The sequence below is a fragment of the Lepisma saccharinum genome, chromosome 23 (assembly GCF_977018435.1).
Source record: "Lepisma saccharinum chromosome 23, izLepSacc3.1, whole genome shotgun sequence".
Lineage (NCBI taxonomy): Eukaryota > Metazoa > Arthropoda > Insecta > Zygentoma > Lepismatidae > Lepisma > Lepisma saccharinum.
Window position 1 is genome coordinate 7,848,975 of NC_139251.1, and position 26,727 is coordinate 7,875,701.

General features: G+C 42.3%; 1 protein-coding gene across 1 annotated transcript in view; it reads left to right on the top strand.

Moving 5' to 3' along the window:
• The window catches only part of LOC146005233 (pyrethroid hydrolase Ces2e-like), a 153,209-nt gene that overhangs the window by 80,205 nt on the left and 46,277 nt on the right, over positions 1-26,727 (top strand). Inside the window, exons 8-9 of the mRNA XM_083144315.1 lie at positions 5,693-5,796; positions 7,924-8,065. Of these exons, the coding sequence (XP_083000441.1) occupies positions 5,693-5,796; positions 7,924-8,065 (246 nt within the window). The remainder of the gene's footprint in view (positions 1-5,692; positions 5,797-7,923; positions 8,066-26,727) is intronic.

Here is a 26,727-nt window from a genome sequence, read left to right on the forward strand (position 1 = left end):
TGTTTCCCACACTTCCAAGGTCAGTTGAACCCTTATCAGTTGTATTGGATGCCTGTGAACATTTCACTTCATACGTCATGGTACTGTGGTGGATTTCTTCCCCTTCCCCTTTTACCTTGAACGGAAGTAATCCCCGACTGGGCACGACGAATCAATCACAGAAAAGCAGACTGTCTAGTAAATCGCATGCCTTGTATTATATCGAGCTCCTAGGTTTTGGAAAGTGAAATAAAAGAAAGTATGTAACATTAATTCATAATGGTTGACTTCTTTGGGTATTATTTCATGACTCTTTTCTGCTTACTCCAATGAAACTTTTGTCTACTGTTTTCAGTAGATCAATAGGTGTTTTGAAACATCTACTGTGCTCAAATTTTCAAAAAGATAATAATAATAAAAAAAATAACATAACCCTACAGCACCTTGGCGGGCCTTGGCTTACCTACCGACTGCTGGTCTCCCTCCCACACTGTTCCTTCGTCACCTGTTATAGCGTGGAGGTCTTAGACCAGTATTGGGGTGACGGGTGATCAGCCCGACGAACCCCCAGCCGTTGTTGTAGGTCTTCTCGACCGGGTTACGCTCACTCACTCGGAGCTTCCCAATTTCCTCACGATGGTGGGTTGCCACCGGCCCTATACGTAGGCCGAATAAATTCCGACCAGAGCCGGATTCGAACCTACGCCGTCCCGCAGCGAACGATCTCAAGACGAGCGAACGCCTTAACCCGCTCGACTACGGAGGAGGACTTTTTTTTAGCACCACGCCATGAAGGCGTATAGGGGGTGTGGGGGTAACAAGTGACAGGTGCAAAATAGCCTAAGTGCTGACGCACACAAAATTTTGAATTCAAATGCAATATTACATGCAATGCAATATTACATGTAGTACTGAAGAGAATATTTCACTTGTAGTTCCTCAACTCTAATTACATATTAGGCCTACTGAAAGTGTTCAGTAGGAAATCATTGATTTTGAGCAGATTTCGGAGAGACACAGTAGAGTACTACAATTGATAACAGTAAATTCTGTCTACTGTAAACAGTAGAAATTACGTAGGTTTATAACGACGATGAGAATGAAAAAGAGGTAAAAACAATGACAATGAAATGCAGAAGCGACCTGGAGCAAACAGGAACGTAGAATGTCTGGCAGCGAGACGCAAGAGTTGATCAAGTGATTGTAGCGTCAAATTTAGCTTAGAGCTCATAATTGATATTTCTACATGAGCTCAACATACAAGTTACATACAATGAGAGAATTGAATTATGTTTACATCTCACGTGATATGAGTCGAAACTATTGTTGCACATTGAACTGTAAAGTGAATCAATATTCAATTCGATTAACTAGTGAATGGTGATGTGCTGAGATTTTGTAACGAGATGTGCCAAATGGCTGACAGTATAAAAACTTATGGACACATTGATTTAATATATTTAAACAATCTTATAACGTGCGATTTTGCATGAAATTTTATTACTTGAATCTACATCACTTCATTGCAAAGGCTACAAGGCATTTTATGGGTTGTAAAATTCTGTGTTCGATTCACCGTTCGGTTAACTCTGCGATTTTTATTTCTTATTAAACCGAAAAATTATTTATTGCATTTTACTTATTACGAAAATTCGTATATTATTTGCTTTGCGCAATGTAGAGAATATATTGTTTTTCATGCTTTTTACAAGAATACAACTATGCATGGTGAACAAAAAATAATGTAAAATAAATACTATTCACAAAAGGATGTCAATAGTATTTATTTGTTTTGTTTTTTGATAATTTTCCCTAAAATAAAAATGTATAACTTTCGCTGAACATGACATTTCGTCGAATATGACACATGGATCATTTTTATGCAAATCCTAGTAAAATGATGAGAAATTCAAAAACATATTCTGAAAAATTATTTTCAAAAATAACTGAAAAATCATTAGAAACGAGTGTTATTTTTTTAAAAAATATATAACATTTTTATTTATTTAAATTATTAATTAAATACAATACTTAGTTGCTATATATAATAATAATAGGGGTAATCGAACAGAAGTAAAACCTATAATCTTCGGCGTGTAATACTGATAGCCTATCACCCAACCAATTTACCATCATAAAAAAAATTGAAGTTTTTTTTCTCGGAAATTACTGGCTAGTGCACGCTGGAACCTTGCCATACGAATATCTACCCTACCACTACAAGAAGCCACGTCACAACCTCAATTTTCGAACCTGTAGCCTCTCCATGTAAAACGATTGCGTCTGAAATATAGTAGATTTTGCTTAAATGTTTTGTGACATTCATACTACCTTCATTTCATTTGCTACAAAGGAGCGTATGGGTGTGTTGTTTATAAAGAGGCGGGTGGGGATTATATTTCTAATGCATATTGAACGAATTGGTCTTAACTCATAATCATGCCGTAAGAAGGAACGAACTCGTGGGGTAGTGGTTATCGCACTGGATTGTCACTCTAATGGTCGTAGGTTCAAATCCCCACGGTGGCAAAAACTTTTCGTAAGCTTTATTCGTTCCCATTGTTACTATTTGAATTAGTCTTCTTTGGAACTAACAACGAAAGATTATACAATTAACTCTCTCTCATTCAAAATGGTAATATGAGACAGGTTTCTTATTATGAGAATTGGAAATTTTAGTGGTCTCAACGCATCTAAAATCCAAAATACTAGATCGACGTTATTTTCTACTGAATTCTAAATCCACGTTATACACAGATAGGCTAATGGGGCCTGGACCTACAGTTCAAAGTGAGATACGAATCACTATGTGTCTCCACTTGTTATCCTGCACTGAACGTAAAGCAAACAGCTCCCCGCCCCCATTTTAAAAACAAATTTACATTAAATATGGTATTTATAAGATAATCATCATTGATTTGATTGTTTTTATTACTGAACGTCAAATAAAACATTTTCACAATCACCTCTTCGTCCCATCTCTCCCAATATCTTTCTGTCCCTCACTTTTCCCCCTTCCCCACCCCCAACACACATGTATCAAAATAAATATTTTCTTAGGTTTGTATGTGTATAAATATAACATTAAATACCCCCAAAAATACTATTTATTTTCTACTTTCCGTCACCCCTCTCCCACTCCCACAATCCCTCATTATTATTGGCGTTCGCCAGACCATAGTGGTAATGTATCGACGTCTTGTAATCAGTGTGTCCTTTTCCGAGTTCCAGTCAGGTCGCATAATGTTTCAGATTCCAATTTAAATGTATCCCGAGTCGTGATTAGCCTATGTGTGCAAAAAGTGATGTTGACCTCAATAATACAAGTTGTGTATTTTCTTTCAGCTGTGGTTCCCTCTTTTCGCGAGAAATAACGAATTAACCTAATCATTAACTCAACAAATAGAAATGCATCTCTAAATTAATTAATGAAAACTGTTATTACACCCAAACCACTATTTTATCGTAAATGTAAATGAAATGTCATCTCACGTAGTGAAAACAATGTGAAAATTGTTCTAATGAGCGATATATGATTGTTAAACACATACATGAATACATTATATTAAGTTCGTGAACTATAATTGGAACAATTTAATACTAATGAAACGATTAAAGGCATTGAAACGACAAAGTAAACTTTTGCGCAATCTTTCTGCCGATTCGCATTACTGAAACAATATTTAGCCAATGGGGACATTATCTCATATTTGGAAATGCTGCATTGGTTGAACTTCCTGTGGACAAGACCGTGAGTCACGCCTCCTGCTCCTCCGAATCGAACTTCACTCTGATTGGAGGATCGTATATTTCACAAGACTTCCTTGTTTCAGAGCTACCAACATAATTTCGTAAGACGTTGGACTTAGAAAAAATCCATGCGACAGATTTTTTGAACATGACTGTACCCTATTTCACAATAAGGCCCGCGGTGCAACACTCAAAGTTCGTTGGCAAATTGTTACAAAACTATGCTTCAAAGCACAAAAAAGCAATAAGATCAGATTCATCAGATTATTAACCACTTACGAAATAAAAGTCTAAGCTTACAATTGAGTTTCAGTCCATCTAGCAGCAAGGGCAAGTGAAAATGTCCACGTCCTGAGGCAGTATCCCAGCACACTCCTCATGGCACCATGTCCCGCATACCACACAAGCTTTTGGACATTGTTGTGTAACATGGCACGACATGCCGTTTCGTAATATTACAGCTCAGTACAATAAAAGTACAACGGAAAACGCTTTGTTGTTGAAATGGACACGGTTAATGTTACATGCAGACCAAGTATTATCCTATTGTCTACAATACATGAACATATATAAGACGAAATATGTGGTTTGAAAGTTATATCTCACTTCGGACTGCTCCAGTTCCACGCCGACTCATACTACGCGGGAATTACGGGCAATGTTCTTCCTTGAGTACTTTCAGCTTTCATACAATGTTGCCATCTGGCAGTCGCTCTTCATAGTTTCAGAGAAACAGTCAGTGGGCTTTATTGTGTTCCGGGCCTTATTGCGGTAACTTACCTTATAATGTGTAGTAAATTTGATGCTAATACTGTCATAGTTTAATTCAACGCTTCTAACAATCACTCAATAATTTCTTCATGAAAAATAAAGAAAAATCGGAAACAATCAATTCACTGAACCTATTAGTCAAGAGCGGAAGAGACTAATAGGAACCGTGATGCCTCATTCTCTTTAAAAAAAGCCGGACCCCATGGCTGAGTTGCGACGCCAGGGATCCCGGGTTCGAATCCCGCTCGGGCATGGTTGATTGTAAATTTCCATTCATCAATATCATCATTTCATCACTCATCCCCATCTTCGCAAATTAGCCAAGAGGCACAAACCGCGAAGTAAAATAAAATCAATCAATCAATCTTTCAAAGAAATTACTAGGTGTCTGGGCTTCCGAGGGTAAATGGCTAATAATGAAAGAAAGCTTTTCTATCTTCTCTGGCCGTATTTCTAACGTGCTTGGTTACTCGATTCGATTCCATTTGATTTACTTTATTTTACTTAGCGTTGATGCAAATTTGGCTAAGTACCAGGATGAAGATGAATGGGAATCAGATGAGAAAGATGAGGGGGACAAACTCAAATAAATCTAGACAGCAGACAGCACAACTCCTATAGACCATTATGGGTCCATACGCCAGAGCCTCGTTAGTCTTCAAAATGCAATGCAGTGTGTACTACGTGGAAGTGAAGTTGACAATTTGGTGTCTGGAAAAAGAGCCACCCCTTACACAGTCCGCTGCGTTACTCGAAATCAGCCTTTAATACAATACTATAGCTCCTGTCTACTCTTAAGGCGGACGCTTTTCATGCTGGCAAGGGATGTGAGGTTGGGAATGCAGACCAACCAGACAACATTGGTGGCTCCGAGAGTTACGACGTGGCAGGAGTATGTACTACGTGCAACTCGTTATACAGGCTGCTGCGTTTCTTATCGTGCTGGATCGGTCGCTTCCGCGCTCCCCACTTCCCTTGCCAGTATGAGGATCGTCCGCCGTAAGACTGGAAAAGAGTATAGCCTTGCTGATCCAGTTAACTTTTGTACGCATTTTTGCTAAAGTCACTCCACTAGTTAAATTTTCTATTGTTGCTCCTAGCATGGTCCATGTATATGATTATACACTATTTTTCATGAGGGTTTAAGAAAACATGCACAATAATTTGATGGTAATTATTTTATCTTCTGTAGATATTCTGGATCCAGGTCACGTTGTAGTTGACGCAGTGAACGAGAAGTTTTTCAAACATGTGATTCCTTCGAATTTCTCTTCGTACATTCCTGGCATAGTAGATGTAAGTAGCTCCTACGCATGCAGAATTCAGATACTTTATTTAATAATCCATACATAGTGTCGTTATGGATGTGACATTCAGACAAATTTACATTAATTTTTAAATTATTTTCTTAGCAGCTTCAAATATGTATCTCTATCAATTCATATGATTTCATGACTTGGCTTAGGACCTTTCTCAGTCTTTCAGAAAACTCTGTGAAATATATGGGTTTACTGAAACAATTCTGCATAGTTTTCCTTTTAATTTCACATATAAAAAGTAATACTTTGAATAAAAATAAGAATGACCTTGTTTGTCCACTTTCACATGGAATGACGCTTATACATTTTTAAATACTCTAATAAGTATTGCCGGACCCTGTGGCCGAGTGGTTAGCACATCGCGCTACGACGCCAAGGGTCCCGGTTTTGAATCCCGCTCGGGCTTGGTTGTTTGTGAATGTCCATTCATCAATTTCATGAATTCATCACTCATCCCCATCTTCGCAAATTAGCCACGAGGCACAAGACGCGAAGTAAAATAAACTAAATCAATCAATCTAATAAGTATTTTATCAATAAAGTTTGACACCCTATTATTAAACATAATTTATCCATAGAGTTGAGAATTGATATTACAAGAAAAATACACAAACTTTTATTACAATATGTCACGATTTTTTCGAGATAAATTTTCAACCTATGAATTGAAATTGGATCTTTCGACTTTCAGCCATAATGGATGAAATTAAAATGCTCAATTTCATCAGTGAATTCCAGGTAATGCCTTATTCACCATTAACACGGTATTGAAATAGAAACGTAACCATGGAATTGTTATAAAGTCTTGAAGATGCATAAATCAATGCAACTGTTGTTTCTCACATCTTCAACTTATTCGATTCGTCATAATCTCGTGTATGATGATAGAATACAATGTAGGAGGACGTCTTCTTGCCCTTTAAATTTCATAAAGTAAATTTGCAAGAATATGTTTAATTTCTGTAGTATATTTTCATATAGGCACATACCTATATTATAAGTATTAACTGATTTTACTTCAAGTAAAGTTTTGAAGTATCAAATTTTTAATGAATAATAAGATGGCAATACAAAATGAAGTATAGTAGAAAATGTTTAGAAACATTGAAATTTGCGAAGATAGCATAGGAAGATAAGAAAAATATAGCTTCCTTACTTCTCGCTCATTTCGGGCATTTTATGTGCATTTCAATCCTAAACATTTTTCTCTCGAAACGTGTAGGCCACCTGAACATCAAACATGTGACGTCAGACGTACTCTGCGAACATCACAGAATGCACTTCCCTGAATAATGATGTTTAATTCTCTTAACGTTCACAATTTACCTTGCTGGATTAAAAATAAAGTTCTATGCTTTATAATTTAGTAATTAGTTCTGAGCATCTGCTAAATTATATGGGAAGTATTGACAGAAAATATATATTGGGCGAAAATTTCATACATTACATTTTGTTTACCAAGTTACTCACGTATGTAGGTGAGTACCATATCAGAACCATATATTACCTTAGTAAATTTTTACATACGAAATTTACTGATTAATCTTTTGCTCTGCTCCATGAGACCTCCCAATGACATATTGGTACCGTCGTTCTATATCCTGTGGAGGCACATAATGGTACGGATTCCACTTTAAACTTTTGGTCCCTTCCCGATTAGCCTACCAGGGCGTAAAGTGGACTTAATACAAAAACTCAAACTCATATTGGCCATGTCACAGAAAAATTCAAGTATTTTGCAGAGTGTGTTTTGGACAGAAATATACTTTTACATGGCCTCATGTCATACGTACACCACTACCATAAATACAAATCTCCAAAAGTTCCCGCCTCTAACTCAGTACTACAACCCCGCAGAGCCTCCCCCCCAGAAAAACAACTCAGATTCGAGGAGACTTTGTTGTTCCTGGTTTGTAATTAGTCTTGCAAAACCGTTCTGCTGGTTAATTTTTAATTATGGTCCAAACTCGAGTATCTATAATTTTTAATCACACAGTAAAGTTACAGTTTCATGTAAACAGGTATATTCTTGGATTTTTTTAGATACTAAATAATATTATTCTGTCATGGACCTTCATCTTATCTTCATGTTCTCCTTTTTCAGTTATTAGGAGTCGGGTACATGAAGGGGCCAACCTATAGAATGATGCAGGAGAATTCCCGGTTCGAGACCAGCTACTACTACTCCTTCAATTACTACAATCCTGCTATACCGAGTTTCTATCCAACGTATCCCTTTCCCTCAGGTAAGTTTCAGTTACGTTGTCTACTGTTACATTTCTATGTAGTACTGTGCTGTTATACTAGATGCAATTAATCACCACACGATATTGTTTTTTTTTTTGTGTGTGTACATTAAATGTATGTAGATATATCATTGAACGCACGGCCATGAAATTTGGCGGGTGGCAGAAGTTCGCGCAGTTACGACGTCGGAGCACATCCACCCGGTATGTTCGGAGGTTTAAGAGAGATGGTCTCTGTAACCCATGTGATACAAACTGACAGTGTTTGCTCGAGAGGTCAGGGATGACACAAAAGTACCCCGGAGAGACGTCGGTCTGACGCTCGAACTAGGCAACACAGCCCGGTTGACATTCCCACACAGTGCGAGGAAACCAGGGACCTTTGTTCCGCTCTCGCTTTGTTTTTTCCATAGGTACGTGGCAGCAGCGCACTTCTGCGCAGCCGCCTATTTTCATGGTCACGCGTTTAGTTTAATATCCACAGAAAAAGTAAAATATTAAGCGCAAGGGAACCGAAATGAATTTCAAATGACTTTGGTCAAACGTATCATCCAGGTCGACCCTTTGAGTGGATAAGAAAAATAGTTAGTCCTGGCGTGGAAATGGCATGTAAATTCAGGAATATCGTGTGTAGACTGGCTGGGTTGTTGTTTGACAATAGATTAATTGTAATTTCGTAGACACAAATAAAATACATTTATTATTGGTACCACCAGTGTATGAATTAACTGACGAGTGGGGGGGAGGGGGGTGTTGGGGATTTTCTCGGTCACAAAACAATTCCCGGTTTTAAAAAATATATATTTTTATCTGTACCACGTACGTTCCCATCTCCTCAAAGAAAATGGAATTGAAAGCATAGAGTATACTATTTCATAACTATGAAATGAACACCACTGAAAAATGATTCCGGAAACAATTAATATTTTAGGCCTTTGCATCTGTAACGCTATTCCTCGCTCGCAGAGTAGTATGAGTCAGATTGTGTGCAATTCGTTATTCGTTTGTTTCCCTTTTTTTGGAGAAGTAATACGTCACCAGATCATGTGACTATAGAGAGGAAGCCTCTCGCGTGGCTTGCGGAGCTCTCTCTCTCTCTCTCTCTCTCTAACTCTGGCAGCGGTTGGGTTCACATCTCGTAGCTCTACCTTGAATTCGTAGAATCGGCCTGCTGAAGTCATCATCTGTACTGGCAGTATAATTATAATATATTTAAGTTTAATCTAAGATTCATATTACTTCATTTAGTTAATTAGTTTCATTTGTGCACTATTTAGTTATGCTATGTTTAATGCTACCATTACTAAGATGGGCCTTTCAGAGTTGACCGACATCCACTAACCATGTTCATTTGTATTCAATTAGATTTAGAACTTCCCCATTCAAAATTGCTGATTAATAAGATATTTTCCACGTAAGAATAATACAGAACATTGAACCAACCCGAAAACTTAATGGGAAACACAATCTGATTCCGCTAAATTTGTTTGGCCTATATGATGTTTGGTTATATTTGTAAATTGAATGATTAATGTCAATCAGATAAGTTATGCTAAATTTGTTACTGGAAAATTTCTATTGTTAAAATGACTACTGTTGTATACGACAATTTTTAGTCGTTGTGTCCTCAATAAATTGTTAAATATACTATTTACTTTTCGTACTTCCCACAAAGGCCTCTGATTCTGCTAAATATTTTAATAAGTAAAGGTAGTCAAATTGTCAGCCCGTAGTATATATAATTGTAGAGGACTAGTGGCATCATCTAAATCTAAATTATATGGGAAAATACGTGGGTGGTGACACATCCTACTTGTCGTCTGAAGTTCCATTTTTAAATAGCACATTGTTTACATATTAACATTGTCGTCGAATGCTGGGATAGATTTTAAGAGAAAAAAAAACTCCAAGACCAACGCTGTTGCTCTGTCCATTGTTAAATAAACTATGGAAACCTACCACCTTGGAAGTATAGTTGATTTCGTCAGTTTTTTCGTTGGATGTAAATAGCATTTCTCATCGCAAGCCGTCATTGAGTTGACCGTCGATTGTTTCCCCAACGTCGTGAAACGAGAGCAAACTTTAATAGGCGAGCGCACGGAGAGGCAAGGGGAGACACTTTCACCCCCCTAATCATGGACGTCCGCAGATTTTTCCCACGGAGGGACAAGCAAGATATTTTTTCCAGGGGATAAACAAGTCATATTACAACGGTAATAGTTTTTACCCCTTAAAATGCACGAGATGAATTTGAAATTATTGCGTTCCTGCATCCCCATTATAATAATTAATGTAAATTACTATGACTGAAATCAAATTATAACTGAGACAGGTTGACAGGTTGACATTCGATTTCTAAGGGGGAGGTGTGGAGCCATCCTTGCACCCCCCGTTTCTAGGCGTTCACGTTCCTATATTATTATACTTTCACCTAGAAATTTAGTGTATAGGAATCTCATCGCCGTTATGAAAATATTATGTTCTTAAAGAAAATTAAATATTTTCAAGTCGATGAAAGTTGAAAGCAACTAAGGGGGAGAGGGTTGCGGTATTTCCCCTATTTCATAATCATCAATACAATAAAAGAGTGAGATAAAATGAGGATTTTCTTTCTCGACTGAACTTTCATCAATGCTTTTCCTCTCTTAATCACAGGGCCTGCGCACGTCTATGCTTCATTTCAACAAGAAGGCAGTACAGTTTATACTATTACAAACGTACACATTCTCACCCTTTCACATACGCACGTGCACACACACGCACGTACAAGCAAATACATAACGTTACTCTAAAACATAGTTCAGAACGGTGTATTTAACGATAATTCATCTTAAATATGAGAAACTAAATATGCTGACCAAGCCAGTAATTTATTTTATGATAAAAACATAAACCAAACGTAACGTTTCAACTTTCTAGCAAGGTCTTCTTCAGACACTGCACCGAGTACAAATGTAATAAGGTACAAAACAGGACGATATATATAAACAAACATTACTTCCCACCAGACTATTAAGTAGTAGGAAAATGTCGGAGCTGACTCGCCCACCGGGCGAAAAAGCCCAAAATAATTACTGCTTTCACGTTTTTTTCCAAACCTAACGCAGGTAACTGTCAGCGTTGCCAACTCTGCGTAGCCGTTTACGCTGTATATTCACGGTGTACTTTAACCTTACTGTCAGCGTTGCCAACTCTGCGTAGCCGTTTACGCTGTATATTCACGGTGCCTCACTGTCAGCGTTGCCAACTCTGCCATCAACATTTCACCACAATATTTTACGAGTTAAACTAACCTAGTTAGTTGGCAACATTTATTCTATCATGCACGAACTAACCTAACCTCTTCCAATGGTGAATGGCTCTGATTGGTCAGACAGTCCCTCCGAACATTTCATGGCGTCTTTTGTGATCAATTTTGTGCGCGTGAGCCTCGAAGTCTTTTGTGAGCCCGTACATTTCATATTTTTATGCTGTACAACACAAAAGTGAAAATAAAATTTCAATATTTGTTTCTAGCGATGATAAGTGGCACTTTTGGCTCTTTAACCGAGGAAAAAAACAAACGCTTTTTTGCTTGGTGTTACTGTTGTTTGAGCAGCAAGCTAAATTTAACTAACAAATCAAGACGAGCGCTCTTCAGGGGGGAGTATGCTTTCGAAAACAAAGAAACAATATAAATTCCAGCATTTCCTCTACCGATGAGCATCTTTTCTGTTCTGGTTAATTACGCAAGGGAAAAAAAGGGCGCTGGCTTCGAAAGAAAATCTTTACCAGTAAAAATATCTGTATAGGATATGTCGCTAATGCTACTTATGCGATTCTTTCCCTCTAATTGCGTGAGCAAGACGGAACGATGTATGTAGCCTAGACGGATCGATATTGTTTCCTACCACGATCGCCTCGACTTTTTGCAGTGCCTAGCGAGAAGGTGACCGGAGTGAGTATATTAACAGCATTCCTGCCGTGAATTGCTAGTGACATTTTTGCTGTATTAACTCTAGTGTCTGAGTTCTATATGAGCTTGTGGTGCACGGTGTGTTCAATTGCATGAAAACTTTTGCAAGAAGGAGAAATAACAGCTTTACTTCAACATAGGTAAGTACAGCAATTATGTTTTTACTTGCTTTATTAACCCGAGTTAACTTGGAATTTACTTTTACATTTCATATTATTAACTCGAATTGTCTCGTGATCGTACAATAGCAGTGTATTTTTGTGCTAATCAGGAAAGTCTCGTTTGAGCTTTAATAAGTTTACATAACAAAATTTTACTTGCTTCTACTGGACGTCATGTGAGAAAAGGAACACGATGACGATGGGATTTTGTGCTGGAGAGAGCGTGGGGTTCTCTACATACAGTTTATCGCCGACTTGAATGTCTATGATTTGCGAAGCATCCTCGGCATATGAAGTCTCTCCACTTTCGGGATGTGTGAAATCAACATTGAAGACTTTAGGTTCGTCCCCTATATTCGTCACAGTCATAGTCGGATAATGAAGGGCTCGCAGTAGCGACCAGTAAGTTATCTTGACAAACTGAAGTTTTCCCCTGAGGTAAAATTGATGGTATGCTTTGACAGGAGTGAGCATGTAGAGTTTGCTTCGTGGATTGAAAGGGGACGGAAATTCTCGATTTGGGATGCTGAATATCTCTAGGACGACTGTTGATTTTAAGTTGTCGAGGCTAACGTTCAGGCTGCCGACGTTGGCTCGCAGTTCCTCCTGCACGTCGTCCAGTTTGTTCTGTATGGGCTCCAGGTGTTCGCTGAAGAGGTTGACGATGCTGTCGTAAGAAGGTTTGATCTTGATTTCCACGCGAAGTTGCTTGAAGTGTTCGTTCAGTTCGCGAAGCTTGTCGGCAAAATCAGCCAAAACAGACTCTTGACCGGTCCCCACGTCGTCGATTCGAAGTTTCACGTTTGCGATGATCTGCTGCAAGCTTTCGACGAGTCTGAGTTTGGAGTTTTGTGTCGCGAGGTCGTGAACCTGATTTCTGATTTCTGCGAACAGAGTGTGCAGCTCGTTGACGTTCTGATTGGTGAGCATCGTGGCGATGGTGTCTCGAATTTGCACAATTTCAATCTGAATGTTTTTCACGTCCTCGGATTTGAGCAAACGATTCACTGCCCTCTTCACGGCTTTCAGTTCCTCTGATGTTGGTAAGTTGGCGACTGTATTCTGCAGCGCGGTCAAAGCTTTTCTCACGGTGTCCAGCTCACTGGCGTCGGCTACCGTACCCAGCGCATCCCGGAGTCGCGTCATGTCGTCCTGTGTAGGGGTTGATTGCTGCAGTGTTTCCAACTTGCTCTGTATGTCGTCGATCAGGTGATGGAAGTGTGAAAGTTCGGTTTCAGTGTTAAGGCTTTCCAGCTTGGCAATTTGCTGTTGAACGGTGGTCAGGGTTTCCGTTATGCCTGGCAATTTCGATTCCAAAGCTTCCTGCACGGTCGATAGATCAGTTCTCATGGTCGGCAAAGTGTCCTCGATGTGGCTTACGATGCCTTGGATTTTACCGAAATCCTCGTACGTCTCGAGTTGCAGTTTGATGTTGGCCACAGACTTTCCTATAATTTTCAGTTCCTCGGACGAAGGAAAGTTGACAATGGCTTCTTCGACGGTTTGAAGTTTCTCCCTGATGTTTTTCACCGATTTTTCAAGTTCTGCGAAGGATATCAGGGACGGGATCTCATCCCGAAAACTACCGAGTTCGTTTCGTAGATCGACCACTGCTCGATTGATCAGAAGTATGTCATCGGGTGCAGGGTTGGTTTCAAGTTGGATCTTAATGTTAGAAATAACATTTCGAAGTTCGCTCAAGCTAGCTTGGATGTTTGTTTCCTGTTCCTCAAACTTAGTTTTTAGTTGAATAATGTCTCTGGATTTTTGTAGGTTAGATAATTCCTCTCGCAGGTTGTTCACTGTTTCCTGAATGCTGCTCAAACTTTCCAAGGATGCTAAATCAGCATACTTGGCAAACAGTGATTTGAATTCCGCTTCGATCTTCAGGATCGGATCCACTAATGTTATCTGCAGACTTGTGATCTCATCTTGTAGGCTCGAGGACAGAGTGTTCTGGAGAGTCAGCAGGTCGCTGCGAAGTTTCTTCACTCGTTGGTCGAGTTTCAGAATTTCAGTGTTGTCGGGTGGCTCGGTATCCGTGCCGCCTCTGGAGTGGCCGAAGATATTGTTCGGCATCTTGAGGCGTCTTACTGTTTACTTACAGATTCGAATCAAAACAATGGCCCCCAATGTGTATATATTAGCCTATTGCATATCCCTGAATGTTGGCTTTCTCTGTTTCAGAAAAATGTCGCAGTCACAAGACACATCCACTGCAGTTCCGAAGACGAAAGAACCCCAAGTTCCCTGCCCCTTCTGTGATATCCCACAAACCAAGTCCCATCTAAGTCGGCATAAACAAAGATGTATTCAACGGCCTGGTTCGTCGAAAGAACCCACCAGCATCACCAAACCTTCCCCAACATCCAGGAAAGTGATAACAACAGAAAATTTGATCGTCAATCAGAAGAGTGGGGTAAAGCGAAAGCAGTCTTCAAACCAGTTGAGCCATGGAAAGAGAACGAAGATCACAGAATCGGCTGAAGCACGCGACCCAGAATGTATTAAGCCGAAGAGAACGGCCTTCAGGAATATGTTGGCAAATTACAGCCTCAGCAGCGAGAATAGGGGTTTGCCCTGTAGTGCCGAAATTTTCCTGAAGGAGAAGAAAGCAGAAGTGGTTAAGATTTTGGTTTTCACTCTCGACAAGGGTCCCTTCAAATTCGACATGGTTTTGGATTCGTTGTTCCAGAAGCATTCGTCGGAACAAACTCACATGTTCTCCAGTAGAACAAAGCAACAACTTCTGCTGGAAAGTGAGAGGGAGGTGATAAGCTAACTTTACGACAAGCTAGTGAATGAGATCGTCCGGAAGCAGGAAGAGTTTCAAGGCAAAGGATCGGGTTGGAGTGTTTGCAACACTACGCATATCATCAACATCAACATAAGCAAATACAAGCCTCTTTCGGGATCGACTTACGTGAAGCTCCCGCAGGTGATCGAAAACAAGAAAGCCGTTCTTAACATTGAAAACAACGACAACCAGTGTTTCAAATGGTGCCTCCTGGCCCATTTGCATCATAAAACAAAAAACTCTGCGCGCGTTGAAAGTTACAGCCAGTACGAGAATGAATTGGATGAATATTTCGAAGACGTTACATTTCCTGTGCAGCTGACAAAAATCGAAAAATTTGAAAAAGCCTATCAACCAGAGAACAAGATTCCAATTGGTGTAAATGTGTACGGATATACAATCAGCAACAAAAAAGTAGATATTTTTCCGCTTCGGATCAGCAAAATTGTAGGTGATGAGGTGAATGTAGTGTACATGCTGTTGATAAAAAATATGAAACAGCACCATTATTGCCTCATCCGTGATCTTTCAAAGCTGGTCAGAAGCGAGATAACAAAACATGAACATCAAATCGAAATCTGTTATCGATGTATGGTATTTTTCAGCAACCTAGGTTCAAGAACCGCCAAGGAGAGACTGCAGGCGCACCTCAGAGAATGCCTGCAGCATCAACCATCCAGGTGCGTGTTCCCTGGTGGTTCTCATTTCTTCATAAAGTACAATTCCCAGCTGGAGGTCCCCTTTGTCATTGTTGCGGACTTCGAGGTATTCTTGAAGTCCATGGCGATCTGCGACCCCGATCCGGCGAAATCATCAACTACTGCCTACCACGAGCACATACCTTGCAGTTTCGCATACTACGTGCACTGGATGGCAGGAACGGACGAAGATAGGAAGGAACCGATTCTTTACCGAGGACCCGAGGCTGGGAAACGCTTCCTGGAATTCCTAGTCAAGGAAGTGGAGGAATGGGGTGATGTTTTGTTCAGGACTAAACCCATGAATGATCTTACCGAAGACGAAGAATTGAGGTTTGTTTGTGCAACACATTGTCCAAATTGCGGGTCCAAATTTGATGATTGTGTGATAAAAGTGACACACCACAATCACGTAACGGGTCAGTACATCAGTCCGTTATGCTATAGATGCAATTTGAAGCTTCAAACTGCCAAGTTTGTGCCGGTATATTCCCACGGCCTCAGCAATTATGATCTTCACCCTTTCGTCAAAGAGCTGGGCTATGACAAAAAATCCATCCGTGTGATTGCAGAGACCGACGAGAAATACAATACTATCAGCAAGTGGGTGAATATTCCACCAGGCTATCATGGTAAGATGAGCAAAATGATCCCTGCGAAGATGAGTGCACGTTGTGCGCTGCTGGCAAGAAGCCAAAATACAGAAGAATTGAACTTAGATTCATCGATTCTTACCGCTTTCTTCAGGCTAGCCTCGAAAAATGCGTCGCCATGTTGGACCTGCCGGAAGTTACCAGAGATCATTTCCCAGATGTGTCCTTGGACGCTATTCGAAGGAAAGGAGTGTACCCATATGAGTACGTCGACGGGCCCGAAAAGTTCGACGAGACGGATCTTCCGTCGAAAGACGCTTTTAATTCAACCTTGAAGGACTCTGTGTGTTCCGACGAAGACTATGCGCACGCCAAACGTATGTGGAACGAGTTTCGATGCTGCTCGTTGGGTGATTTCCACGATCGATACTTGAAGCTGGACGTGTTTCTCCTATTCGACGTGCTCCAAGCGTTTCGTCAAACCGCTATTCGTGATTACAAAGTCGACCCTGCGCACTTCGTGAGTCTTCCGGGATTCACCTGGAATGCCATGTTGTATTCCAGTAGCATTCGATTGCAACTTTTCGCGGAAGATCAATGCGACATGCAGCTTTATATCGAGAAATGTATCAGGGGCGGCATCGTGCAATGTTCTTTAAGACATGCGAAAGCAAACAACGAGTTCATGGGAGACGAGTACGATCCCAATCAGGAGTCCAGCTACATAATATACTTGGACGCCAACAACCTGTATGGTTATGCGATGACGCAGAAGCTGCCACAGTCTAATTTCGAGTGGTCGGACATCACCGAAGAAGGACTGAAACATCTGCTTCAAGAGGATAATTTTGAAGGATCGACAGGATACTTCGCGGAGGTAGACTTGGAGTATCCTTCAGAATTGCACCAGCTCCATTCGGATTTTCCTCCTCGCTCCAATCAACCAAAACTGCTTCTGACGTTGGAGAGGAAGGATCATTACGTAGTGCACTGCAAACTGCTGAAATTCTATCTCCAGCAGGGTCTTGTTTTAACTAAAGTGCACAGAGTTTTGAAATTCACGCAGGGCAAATGGCTGGAACCCTACATTAACATGAACACCCAGAAGCGGCAGGTGGCGACATCTGACCTGGATAAGGATATGTATAAACTGATGAACAACGCCATCTACGGAAAAACAATGGAGAATGTAAGGAAATACAAGGACGTCAAGATAGTTTCGGACGAAAAAAAATGCAGGAAGTGGGTTGTCAACCCACGCTTCAAGAGCAGGAAAATTTTCAACGAGAACCTGACGTTGCTTCATCTTGACAAATCCTGCATTACGTTCAACAAACCGACGTACGTGGGGGCTGCAATTATCGAACTGTCGAAACTGCAAATGTACGAGTTCCACTACAACATCATGAAGTCACGATACAAAAATCAAATCCAGATCGCTTACATGGATACGGACAGTTTCGTTTATGTGATGAAGGAAGATCCGTACAGGGGCATGGTAACCGAATTGAAGGAACGTTTAGACACTTCGGGCTATCCACAGCCGAACCCCTACAACATTTTGCCAAGAAACAAGAAAGTTCCAGGATTGATGAAGGACGAAATGAACGGTGAGATCATCAGAGAGTTCGTGGGACTCAGGGCTAAATCGTATTGTATCAGAACGACCGTTGCCACCATCAAGAAGTCCAAGGGAGTTGGGAAAAGCACTGTTCAGGGGAAGTTAAACGTCGAGGATTATATCGAATGCCTGAAGAAGAAACTCCCCATTCTGAGGGAAGAGAGGAGGTTCCAGAGCATAGACCATGATGTGAAGACCGTGAAACTGAACAAAGTGGCGTTGGATGCAGAGGACGACAAGAGAAAAGTTTTGAACTGCGGTATTCACACCGTTCCATGGGGCTATTCACCAATCGGAGAAAAGTTCAAATCATGCAATATCTGTAATTAGGCTAATCCTGTATATAACGAATCCACTTCGCACGCACACACACGCTTCTGTATTAAATTGTACGCATATACACAAAATACTTTTTCATGCACTTCATTTCCGGCATCCATCTATTTTTTTTTTCTGAAATAAACAGCAGTCTCTTCCCTATCATATCACCAAAACCTTTTCTCTCCATTTATTGTTCTTTCCTACACTATCCCAATGTTGGTCTTGGGGTGGCACAGAGAGAAAAGAAGGCAGCAGCTGAAGCAGAATGCAGTTCACGGATAGCAGTAAGTAAATAAACAGACATAATAAAATAGGAGTTCTTCGCAATGCGTCCGAAAAGAGTGGCTTATCAAATCCCTTACTCGGAACTCAAAAAGGTTTCGGATCGATTCTATACTCACGAAGAAGCAACGCGAGAAGAAAAACAAATGTTTAAAGAAAGGGCACGGGATGAAGCTCCTTCTCAGCAGGCCACAGCTAAGCAAGTTGCAAAAGTCTAGGTCAAGAAAGCAGGGAGGTTTCAGGGAGGTTTCATTTCCTCGCTGCTCTCGGAGCAGTGGGAAGTCTTGCAGGTGGCAGTGCCGCGATCGCGAAAACCGTGATCGATGCCAAGAAGAATACAAAAGAGCTCGAAGAGCAAAAAAGACACAACCTCGCCGTGGAAAGCAAGATGAACGCTACTGGTTCCGGATTGAAGAGAAGAAGAACAAACAAACAAACCACCGCAGCAGCGTTGAAGAAATTCAACCTTAAAAAAAGAGCCCCTTTCAAACGAAGATATTGAGTCTCTAGCCGAATTGTTCAACGTTATAAACTTCAGAGGTGTGTTCATGTCCGATACATTGCCTGCTAACGGACCCCGAAGTGGCGGCGAAAGCGGAGTGGTCAACTTGGATAATTCTCTCAACCCGGGAACCCACTGGGTATGTTATTGGATTGCCGAGGACGGAAGCGCTTTCGTTTTTGATTCTTCTCGCGCTTGCGAACCACCTGAAATCGACGTCCGAAATATTTTACAACGACGAAAGGATGCAGGGCTTCGACGAAGTGGTCTGTGGTCATCTCTGCGTTGTAATGCTGGTCATTCTTTCGCAACTAACCGGCAGCGGGGACTCGACGTCGTTGGAAATGTTTCAGAGAGCAACGGATTTGATAAAACAATAGCGATAAAAGAAAAATGCTAGTCCTGCATTTGTCCAGCGAGACTTCAATCCTCAAACTGAAACTCCATTACGATGTAATCAGGAGCACTCTGCAACAAGAGTCGTTGGGCCTCGTGGCTTTCTACAGCATGTGCTTGATTCGCAACGTCACAGAATACAACAACACCCTCCACGTAGGAAGCAAGAAGATCACCGTTTCGCCTGGACAATATAATCTGACTACGCTGCAAGCCCAATTGCCTTCGAACGTCATCCTGTCCGAGAGTTCGGTCACTCATCGCGTGGAAATCACGTCCGCCACAGAAGAAATAAACCTCGGATCCATCGGGGAGCTCTTGGGTTTCCCTAATGACAGCAGGTTGGCACCGGGGATCAAGCACGTCGGGTCCTCTATTCCCAAATTCCTGTCCATAGAAACTTTGAACGTACATTGCAACCTGGCTCAGGGCATGGTTGTATCGACGGACGCAAATCGGGACCAAACACACAAGGAAACCGGTATAATTGCGACGTTCAAGCCCAATTCGGAATTCCTGGAGCCGATTCTTTACGAACCAGCCAAACCGATCTTTTTTCCCATCCAGCACGACAAGTTCAGTGAAGTAGAACTGACTATAACGAACGAGAAAGGTGAATTGGTGGATTTCGCCGGAGCCACGAGCACGGCCGTACTGGCTATCTTGTAAATAAAATAGACGGTTAATCGAAAGCGCACGATGGATCACGTAGAAAGTTACGAACTGCAGTCCTTCCCTCCCAATAGAAGGACGTTTGGCAACCTCAACGAACCGAACAAGGACATCGAATTTGATGTGGACGTTGGTGATGGGTTTGTGCATCCTCATCGCGCTGACCTCTACATCAGATTCGAAATTGTCACCAGGGACGAAAATGCAGGGTACCCCGTAGCAGCCAACATCAGGCTGATAGACAATTTCGTCGACATCCCGCTCGAGTTTCAGATGTACCCATTCTTGCAGAGGACGGTATCCGGTCGATACTTCGAGTTCGACGTGACTACACGCCAGCGGAGTTTATCCAGAAACGTCCGATGTACGTGATAAACACATCGAAACGCAAGCAGGTGGTGATCAGCGATCGCACGAGCATCAAGGTTGTCGTGGATTTCCAAGAAATGATCCCAGACAATACAGTATGCAGCGTGATCCTGATTGCAGGGAAAAAGTTTGTTCACGATGTAAAGAACGAGAGAATCATTGAACAGTTTTGATATTTTTTATTGAAATGAAATAAATACAAATTTGTTACAAACCCCAACCGAGTTTTCTTTTCGTGTGCATTGCCATTGTCGTTCCTAGAGCGGCCAGTCTTTCACCCATGCTGGCATCTCTGCTGACTACCCTCCGGAAAGCCTGGTGTTCCAACTGCATGTCGGCATCGTGCCTTGCTGCGAGATCCCTGTTGTCCCGATACACAATATCATGGTCGTTGCAGGCAAAGTCCAAGGGATTAACCCCCGGATCACCGCGATCCAGTCGCGCGTCCAATTTAGTGCCGGGACTGCAGTATTGGTAGCCGGGAATATGCATCTCGAAAGGCAATTTGTTGATGATGTCGTTGATGAGCCCCTTCCCTTCCGCCAGCTTCCAGAATCGCGGGGGCAAGATGTTGATGATGTTGATCAGATATCCGATGCCTTTCGGTTCGTTGACGATGAAGAGGCTTAGTTTGGAAACGATCATGTCCACGATGCCAACCTTTCCGTTGTGAAAGTTTCGGTTTCCGGCCCTTTCTTCTCCGGCGATGACCAGCAGGCGGTCCACGAGTTTACGAACGTCGTCCAGCCACACGAATTCCACGGGCAAATTGGAGTAGCGCTTGATACCGCTGCCGGTAGGCAGGCGAGTGGTGCCAGGTTGCTGCTTGATTTCGTTCCAAAACGGTTTGATGATGTTCCTGTACTTCTCGCTGCTACTCGACTTGACCCTGTTCTGTGATGGGTCGTTGTTCTGATACAAAGCATCGGTCATCTTGAGAATTTCCTTGTAATTGTCGTAATCCTCTTCGGAATACACGTTGGCGTCGGGGCGTTTTCTAGTGATAAGTTCCCATAGTCGCGGCGTGCCTGCGTACTTCTTGAAGAAACTTCTGCGTCCCGCGCGGCTCTCGTTGTAGATGATGATATCGTCCTTGTCGAACGTGACGTGCCAACTGCCTATCTTCCACTCGACACTCCCGGAAGGGTCGGGTGATGGATACAAACCGAAAACTTCGTCTCTGTCATCGCCTTTGGTGCTCAGATATTTGGCTGCGGTCGGTCCTAATCGTATTCCCTCGACGGAAGACGAACTGCTGCTGCTGCTGGGCGACGGAAACCTAGTGGGAAGCGACGGCAGTTGGAAGTGTTGGAGAGTTGTGGTGGGTGAAGGAGGAGTGGGAGGATAGTCCGTAATGTTGCGAACTGCCACCGGCACCAACTCTGTGATCAAGTCCTTGTTATGTTCGGCAACATCTTTGATTTCTTTGCCCAGGTCACCGATCGCATCGATGAGCGGTTGCTCCTGTCGCTTCTTCTGCTCATAATATCCACGATTCTCTTCCTTCCACCCTTTGAATCGTTTAGCAAGGTACTCGGTCAACTTGATGTTTTCTTCGGCTTTCCTTTTGGGCATTGCAAAATGAAGTTTTGGGCCTATCTGTTTTCTTACAATTTTGTTATTTTATTTCGACGGAAGAAACAAGACAGAGCTGTCAATGAAATGATATTGTTGATAATCTTATCTTTTTCGTTGTTCATCTCGTACCATGCATCTGAAATTTTTTTAACACTCTTCTTATGATATCCATCAAGCATGTCTTCCATTTCGTCTGTTATTGCATGAAGATCTTCGGTATTTACGATCTTTCTCCCCGTGATTTTAAATATGTGGTCCTTCATGATCATCTGGCACGGCACGGCGAACGCTGGCGAACTATCTGCGATAAGAATTATTCTGTGGATGTTATCTTCTTCTTTACCCGACACAATCTTGAAGATCTGATAGAGCAGCTCCACAGGAAGATTGATTACATTAGCAGATCGTGATGTATTCATTTTTTCTTTTTGTTCGCCTCGTACTATTATATTACATTTTCTGCCACGATAAACTCGTTGATGTTGTTACGATACTTCCCCTGGTTCGGTTTGCGAGTTATGTCTATCGTGGCGAAGCCGTAGTCGTCAGCATTCCAGCAATGCGCGCAGAGGTTGCGAAACGACTCGTACGTCATATCCCCTCGGACGAACTCGTCGTACACGTACTTGAGGTTGGTGGCATCCTGCCGAAACAAGCAAATGAAGTTGGCGTTGTCCCTGATCAGCTGCTTGGGGATCTTCGAGAAGGTCTGAGCCAAGTAAAAGCAGTCCATGCCCTTGTGACGGCCTCGAGTGAAGTAGTTGCGAACCTCTTCCTGATTCTCGAGGATGACATCGTCGAAGACAACCACCAAATTCTCACGACTCTTGTCCAAAGGTACCATCTGCGAGGCAAAGGTGGCTATTTCCAGATCGTCGTAGATTGCAATCAGCTGCCGGTATTTCGATTGCTCGAGGCTCTTGGAAAAGACGTACAGGTGTCTGCTCTCCCAATCGAGCCAGTGGGGAGCCAGGATGAAATTGTCTACCATCAATGTGGTTTTGCCACAACCCGAGGGCCTCACGGTGAGGCATCTGATACTTTCGGGGAGCAATTCGCCATTTTTCTTTCTTCCTTTACCTTTTCCAACGTCCGGGAGCCTCTTGGTCACCTCCCAGCTCATATGATATCGACAGCATCAACCCAAGAATTCTGTGAAGAGGGAAGGCCGTGCCACTTGACGTGAAGTTTGCCCTTGCTGCGTCGGAGAACTTTCTCCACAAGGTAAGTGTCCGGGAACCTAGTGACGGACAGTTCCTGCTCGTAGAATCGACCCTCGATGTCCTCACCGTCCGCGGTGCTCTTCAGCTTGTAGGTGGGGATGTAGGGAGATGATGAAGGCAGGAGAACATCGGTCACGGTGAAAATTTCTGTAGACCAGTTTCGAGTGAAACCTTTGTCGAACACTCCGGGGCGCTTGAACTTGCTCACTCTCACCTTGTCTCCTATTTTATACTTTGGTTTCTTAATTTTTGCGCCAGTGTTTCGTTTGCAGTACACTTCGGAGAGCAGCCACCTTTCGTTTCGCTTGGTCACTTCCAAGGGTTTCATCCCGATCGTCCTGTGAATTCGGTTGTTGTATTCCTCCACCAGTTCGGGCACCAGATCCACCCACTTGTAGTTCCCGCGGAGGGTGAACTGTTTCCACATGAGCCCCTTGAGGGTCCTGTTGAATCGCTCCACGATGCTTTCTTTCAGCTCGCTGTAGGTTGAATAGTGAAGAATACCGTTCTCCTTGAGCATCCTCCCGAAGGCAGAGTTGTAGAATTACCTGCCTCGATCGGTCTGCAGGAAACAAGGGGATCTCTGTTTGAGAACAGAAGCGAAAGCTTTGCTGACCTCGACCCCGGTCTTGTTTTTAACGGGTATCGCCCAAGCGTACTTGCTGAAAGTGTCGATCACGGAGAGGAGGTATCTGAACCCTTTGTTGATCTTGTGAAGCCCCTTGAGATTCCCCGTGCTCATCTCCACGAGGTCGGCCTGCCAGAGGTCGTCTATCCCTTTGGTGACCACGGGCAGTCGAGGATAATTCCTGCGGGCAGGTTTGTGCAGTTCGTTCACAATAGCTGCTCTCATGGCAATGGAGGTTGTTTGAGGCTTATAGACAACAGAGTCTTCGATGCAAAAAAATGGATCTATTATCTTCCTTGCTTTCCTGCATTTTGCTTACTTGCTTGCTTACGATAGACGACTGACACTGGCGACGGGATAGGAGAGCACCAACTCCAAAAAAAGCGGTATCGGATGCTCCTTATTAGTCTCAGTAGATGAGGCGGGCCGGTTGAGAAACCGAAAATGGGGCTCGATGGGGCTCGCCTTAATGGATTTCTCTCGTAAGGCATGAGCCCCATTTTCTCACAGTGTTGCCAGCTCCTTGCTTGAAAAAATCACCAAGGGTTTTTTTTGGGTCTAACCTAACCCCAAGCAAGGAGCTGGCAACACTGCTTGAGGCTCGCTTTAATGGTTTGCTCTTGTAAGGCATAAACCTTATTTTCTTGCAGTGTGGCCAACACCTTACTTGAAAAGTCACCAAGGTTTTTTTTTGGTCTAATCTAACCTAAAGCAAGGAGCTGGCAATCTTGTGTGCTCGCAGTGTTGCCAACATTTTACTCGAAAAGTCACCAAGGTTTTTTTGGTCTAACCTAACCTAAAGCAAGGAGCTGACAACACTGCTTGAGGCTTGCCTTACAGTGCATAAAGCAATTTGCCAACCTACTGGTATTTTTGCCATAGCTTTTTTACAAAAAAAAAGAGAAAAAGAGAGAGGGGGAAAAATTAAACAACCGACAATGTTGCTAATATTTACCTACAGCTTTTTTACTTGGCAAGGGCTTAGCCAATTTATATACTGGCGTAACATACATACACTGGGCAAGGAGAGCCGGCAACAAACACACACAGCCGTAAAAGAGAAAGAGATGGATGAATGGATGGCAACACAGTATGTGTGTGCGTGTGTGTGTATAATATGTAGCATTATTAACTAGAGTGTGTTGGCAACCCACCTGCAACTAAAAAAAGATAGAGATACCAACATTGCTGTAAGATAAAGAGAGAGACCTATCGTGATCTTTGTAAACCTCTCTTGCGGGAACGATGTGCTGCACACACGTGCGCGCGCTGGCACTTCTTATTATTTTCGTATTGTGACGCAAACAAACAAATAATAATTGTTGTTTTTTAGGATGCCTGGCCCCTAACCCCGCCAGGGTGCGTGGTGCCCAACCCAAAAAGGTTCTAACGGCTGCGGTTGTAGATAACCGCACCTCTGTAGGGTTTCACGTGTTTTTTTTTTTCCCCAAACTTCCATGAAACCCTACAGAGGACCTCCGTAATGCATGCAACGTGTACTAACGACTCTAGTGTTATTTGATGTTGTAATATTTTTGGATATAGAGTTTTATTGTGTGATAGATAAAAATAATTATGTTTATTATAATATTTTTGATGAAGATGGAGAGTGTATGTGTGTGTTACAAATAAAGTTGCATGCTTATTTTTTAGTGTGTTTGTATGTGTATGTGTTTTTGATGTTCGACAGCATCTGAAACGATAAAAAAAAGAATTTTATTGTTAATTTTCTCATGTAAAAACAACAACAAATTTTTTTGTGCAAATTTTCTGATTTGTCTCTCGTGCCATAGTGCAAAAAAAAGATATTGTAACTGATAACTGATGAAATTGATATTGTAACTAATCTTGAACTAGTGAAATTTTCGTATTGTGCTATTGAAACTGATTGTGCTAGTATAAAAATTTCTTATTGTGCAAGAAAAATGTAAAAAACTTGTTAAAACTGCTCTGTGACCCTCTCGTTCTTCACGTCGTGGACGAAGGACTTCTCTGCAATCAGGATGACGCTGCACACGGTGTCCTCGGGCAAGGCTTCGTGGAACTCGCAGACGACCTTGATGTTGGTTCGATCGTTGACCACCACCTGCTTTCTCTTAGATGTGTTGATGACGAACATGGGTCTGCGGGTTTTGAATTCGCTGGGCGTGTAGTACATGTCCATGCTTCCCTCGGTCACGCGTTTGAAAGAGGTGTAAGCTTCGTAAAGTTTGAGGTAATCGTCTTTGGTCATGTCGAGGTTGTAATTCTCGCGCGGGAAGACTTCGTTGCGTCCATTCTTGAGATAAATGTTCTTGATCTTGCAGTCGTCGAACTTGCTGGAATCTTTTTCCTGGTTGTTATCGCGACCGGTTTGAAAGAGCACTACGACGAAATCTGGCATGTCGAACTGTATGTTGTTGAACTGTGTCGTCACGTCGAATTCCATGTGACTTCCCGACGCCATCTTCTGCACGCACTGGTAACCGTGAAAGTGAATCGGTACCTGCGGACTCTTCAAGATCTCCGCTTTGTACTTGAGGGCGTAGTTTGTTTCGTATTCCACGATCGGCATTCTCAATTCCATGCTCCGGATGATGCACTTGGCCGCTTCAGGTAATGTGTTGGCTATCGGCATGCCGTCGGCGTTCAAGTTGGTGTATCGCATCAGTGCGTCGTTGTCGTTGGCCGCTCTTCGAAACGTGACGCGCAATCCTCCCTTCCACATGATCTCCTTGTAGTCCGAGAAGAATCCCGGCAGCAGACGCATGGGAAAAAGCACCGTGTGACTTCTAGTCGATATTTTGGTCCCCGCTTCGAATCCTCCCGCCTGGTAGTATGCTGCGTCCGTTTTGGATAATTTCAAAGTTCCCACTGCCGTCGACGT